At 37.0% G+C, this 4,622-nt stretch overlaps 1 protein-coding gene across 2 annotated transcripts; it reads left to right on the top strand.

Annotated features, from left to right (window-relative positions):
- Nucleotides 1–2,424: 2,424 nt before the first annotated feature.
- LOC131399282 (olfactory receptor 2T1) lies at nucleotides 2,425–4,254 on the top strand. Of its 2 annotated transcripts, XM_058533453.1 has the most exons (2): nucleotides 2,444–3,358; nucleotides 4,234–4,254. In XM_058533453.1, the coding sequence occupies exons 1-2, from the start codon at nucleotides 2,444–2,446 to the stop codon at nucleotides 4,252–4,254; spliced, it is 936 nt and encodes a 311-aa protein (XP_058389436.1). The 2 variants fall into 2 exon arrangements, with proteins under 2 accessions (XP_058389437.1, XP_058389436.1); XM_058533454.1 differs by lacking the exon at nucleotides 4,234–4,254 and having other exon boundaries at nucleotides 2,425–3,661.
- Nucleotides 4,255–4,622: the final 368 nt, after the last annotated feature.

The following is a 4,622-nucleotide window of genomic DNA, read 5'->3' as shown; positions in this document are numbered from 1 at the left end:
TCACATTTATAGTTTTGAAATAACTAACATATGTGGGTATAATATTGGCATTTTACCTTGCATTGTATAAAATATTTTCAACTGTAACTAAGAATTTCTTATTTGATCTATAGAGCAGCCCTGAATTTCATATCATCTAAAATTAATATAAATGGGAAGTGAGGCTCAGAGAGTTTGGGGAGAGAATAACAGAATTAATTAATATCATGGCCAGGAGAACTTAATTCATCTGATTCTAAATTTGGTTTTACTCTATGTCCCCTACATCGTTTCAAAAGCAACTCCTGTATAAAGCCATAGAACTACTCCAGACATTTTCTGATAATTTTGAATTGTACTAAACCATAGCAAAGCAGTACAATCCATGCCCAGCAGAAATTCAAGTATAATTCCTTCTCATTATGCTCCCACATAGTGAGATAGCAGATAATAAATTTAACCAAATAGGGTTGCTCCCCGACAAATTTGATGTTTATGTGCAAATGGGAGAGTAAGGCGAGGCAGCTACAAAATAGAGAAGACATTAGAGTTTGTCTTTGTCATTGCTAGGACTATAGAGCCAGATGGAAAAAACTAGGACAGAAGTAGGTTTTTAAGAGATTTTGGAATGAGTGCTACGAAGAGCAGATAATGCTATTTGACTTTGTAAGTAATACATAATTTTCTCTCTGTTACTGGTGCCTTAGGGCATGATAGAAGTTAGACCCAAAATGTGAGAAATGTGGAAGCAGTTGAAATACTACTAATGTTTAGGCTATTCCAGTAACTGGAGAGAATTTTTCCTTCAGATACAGATTTTAATGGACTACATTAACAGAAACTAGAAAGGTAAAAGAAAAATGAGGCAGATTGTAAATGATAACGAAATGGTACATGATGTCAGGGAAATTTATGAAACCTGGCATCAAAGTTTCTGAAATTGGCAAAAAAAAAAAAAAAAAAAAGAAGCTAAACATCAGAAACAGAGTTTGCTTTCTTAAAAATAAGTAGTCCCAATTATAATACTTTATGTCATGTGCTCTCAATTATGACTAATTTTCACTAGTCACATTGAAGATTACATATAGTTAAAAATTTAACAGATTCACATTGTTGGCACATTTTATTTGGCAATTGCAGTAAACGTCTACCTTTTTTTCTGGGCTATAAAGTAAGAGAACAGAGAGAATTGAGGCTGCCTGGTCCAAAGACTCCTGCCACTAACAGATTGTGGCACTACAGGAATATTACTCTCAATTCTGCCATTGGTGAAAGTGCGTTTTATAGTTCTTAGCTTTAGTGTGAAGCTCAATGAATCAATAGATAAGAAGAAATAGGCACAAGGTAAACTCTTCACAATTTCATTACCCTTATTCTTAATAGCAATTTTTTTCAGCTCAATTGACTCAAGTGCTCATATTTTTAGAATATTTATTGACTAGTTTGATCTGTTTAACTCCCAAACATGTTGGTAAAATACGTCTTGACTTGTCATATTTAATCTTAAAATACATGAAAATCATCCTTAACATTCAAAATGTTTGTTGTGGATATTTTTCCCTTATCATCACCTGAAATTACATAATACACAGTCACTCAGCTGTTTTTAATTACCAATCACTATGAAAAATTTCCAGTTCCAAAAATAATAAGTGGGTTATAGCTCAGTACTTATGTTCGTGTGCTATTTCCTCTGAATCCTAATTTTTAATGTTAATCGTTAATAGCTAATGCTAGTCATAATCCTAATGTTAATTACTCATCATTCTAAAATTGAAATTTCTTTCTTAAAAATAATTCTAGAACAGTGAATGCTTCTTGTAATGGATGATGTTTTCATGTCTGAATTTGCAAGAGTAGTTTTCATTGCCCGCTTTATTTCTTCCCATACAATTTTGTTGTAACCTGGATGAACTGACACCAAAAGTACACTCATCATGTAGACAGTGACTCATGGACCAAATGGTAGATCACCTGTATTTGTGGCTAAATGGTAGACATAGACTACCCACAGCCAGAAGTGAGATATTTTGAAGATGGCGATGATGCCAATTATAATAAAAATTTATTTAATAAAGATACTGATTTGAATACATCTAAGATAGTATGTTCACACACACACGTGCACACACATCAGACTAGGGTATGTTTAACTGCCAAGTGGCATGGTGTGCACACTTAGACATTGTTATGTGTATCACTGTCATAAAATAGTATCTGCTGGTATCATCTTGTCCAATGCATTTAAGGAATTGTTGATTTTAAACGGTCAATTTTACTCAAAAACATTCTAGAATAGATTAATTGCTAGGTATCAGTGCCAAAGTACCAAGAAAAATATTTTTAAATGTTTACTTCCAACTTTTAGAAGTTCACTGCCTAGCAATCAACCTGCATGTTATTACATTAATTGTGCATATGTAATCACTTTATTTGGAAAATTTTAGGTCATAGCTGAGCCATCATGGGATCAATGCAAAGGTACAACACATCCTCTATGGATTTCACCCTCATGGGGCTGTTCAACAGAAAGGACATTTCAGGCCTTCTTTGTGCCATCATCTCTGTCATCTTTTTCACAGCGGTGATGGCCAATGGGGTCATGATCTTCCTGATCCACACTGACTCATGCCTCCACACCCCCATGTACTTCCTGCTCAGCCACCTCTCCTTCATCGACATGATGTACATCTCTACCATTGTGCCCAAGATGCTGGTTGATTACGTGCTGGGTCAAAGGACCATCTCCTTTGTGGGATGCACAGCTCAGCATTTCCTTTACCTCACCCTTGTGGGAGCTGAGTTCTTCCTGCTGGGCCTCATGGCCTATGACCGCTATGTGGCCATCTGCAATCCCCTCCGCTATCCTGTCCTCATGAGCCGAAAGGTCTGTTGGATGATCATAGCAAGTTCCTGGTTTGGGGGCTCTTTGGATGGCTTTCTGCTAACCCCCATCACCATGAGCTTCCCCTTTTGCAATTCCCGTGAGATTAACCATTTCTTCTGTGAGGCGCCTGCGATCCTGAAGTTGGCATGTGCAGACACAGCTCTCTATGAGACAGTGATGTACATGTGCTGTGTTTTGATGCTGCTGATTCCTTTCTCTGTGGTGATTGCCTCCTATGCCCAAATCCTGACCACAGTTCACCGCATGACCTCAGTGGAGGGGAGGAAGAAAGCATTTGCCACCTGCTCATCTCACATGATAGTGGTGACCTTGTTCTACGGGGCTGCCATGTACACCTACATGCTGCCACATTCTTACCACAGGCCAGCTCAGGACAAAGTCTTCTCTGTGTTCTACACCATCCTCACACCCATGCTGAACCCGCTCATCTACAGTCTGAGGAACAAGGATGTGACCGGAGCTCTGAAGAGGGCACTGGGCAGAATCAAGAGTACACAAATAGTGTCAGGAGGTGACTTTTGAGGTTGGATTCTTCCCACAGATGGTGAATGGATGTCTCTGTGACCACTTTGACCATGCTCTCAATGAAGTGTTAAACTGGAGGGTAGAGTTCAACTGTGCAGACAAAAATAAGTCAAAATAAAAAATGTTTCCTCTTGGTCTCCCTTCCTTCATCTCCTCATTCTTTTCTTATATCTCCCCTTTCTCTTGCCCTGTTCACATGCTTTCAAAATAAATGCCCAATAGTTGCCAGAAACACAAATTAAATTTTCTTGCTCTGCAATTTTATCTTTTAGAGGTAAAATAAATTGCGTGCAATTTTAAATGGTGTGGATTATGTTGAGGAGTGCAGGAGGAAAGATGGTACTTTTTGGATATATGATATTATTGTATAAGTCTAACTTACCATCTAAGTGTAAAAGAAATATAATCTTTTCTATTTGTTAGAGTAATACTCTGACACAGGCTTTTAGAAAGATGGTTGGGTAGCTACCTTTGTGTTCCAATTTTTCAGGTGGTATGAAGAGTCACAGAATATAATTTTCTCAAAAAGCTATTGTACTGATTACAATCATTAGGGTTTTTTTTTTTATTATTATTTTATGAAGAAATGCAGTATTTAACTTCTGTTTGTTTGCAACACATTTGTGAAAACTATTTGTCAGATAAGTTATAACTGATGGGTGAGATTGAAGGACATTCCCAGACAAGACAACATGAGATCACTGTATGCCTGAGAGGGTTTCTAAGATGTTGGAGAAACACACAGGGATATGAATTGGGAGAATACTAAAATTATTTTTCAAATATGTCACAAAGTCATCAAACTAAAATGTATATGCCAGGTAATAGGAGTTAGCTCATGATTCGTATCCACGTTTCCCAATGATCCAGGAATTGAGGACAGAAAGGATGTGGCAAATCATTTTTAATGTCCCATTTCATTATATAAGGAGTTCACTCAGGGATCAAAGGGATTACTTTATTGAATTATTAATGTGAATAATTATAATCATATTGGTAAATCTGTCTAAAACTTAATTTACCTCCTTATCAGATTTATCATCCTCTGACAACCTCATAAAAAAATGAAGCACTCATGAGTTCTAATTTACAGATGAGAACAGTGGAGGTCAGGGATGTAAGGAACTTCTGCAGGGTAAACACTGTTAATTAGTGCCCTAGATCACAGGGTTTCAAGGAATGTGATTGATCGAGCACTGCTTCTTTCAGA

Source organism: Diceros bicornis, chromosome 37, assembly GCF_020826845.1.
Source record: "Diceros bicornis minor isolate mBicDic1 chromosome 37, mDicBic1.mat.cur, whole genome shotgun sequence".
In the NCBI taxonomy this organism is placed as follows: Eukaryota; Metazoa; Chordata; class Mammalia; order Perissodactyla; family Rhinocerotidae; genus Diceros; species Diceros bicornis.
This window is presented reverse-complemented; position numbering and strand designations above follow the sequence as displayed.

What these genes read in the sequence shown, in the direction of transcription:
- LOC131399282 (XM_058533454.1), top strand. Translation starts at nt 2,444, where the DNA reads ATGGGATCAATGCAAAGGTACAACACATCCTCTATGGATTTCACCCTC.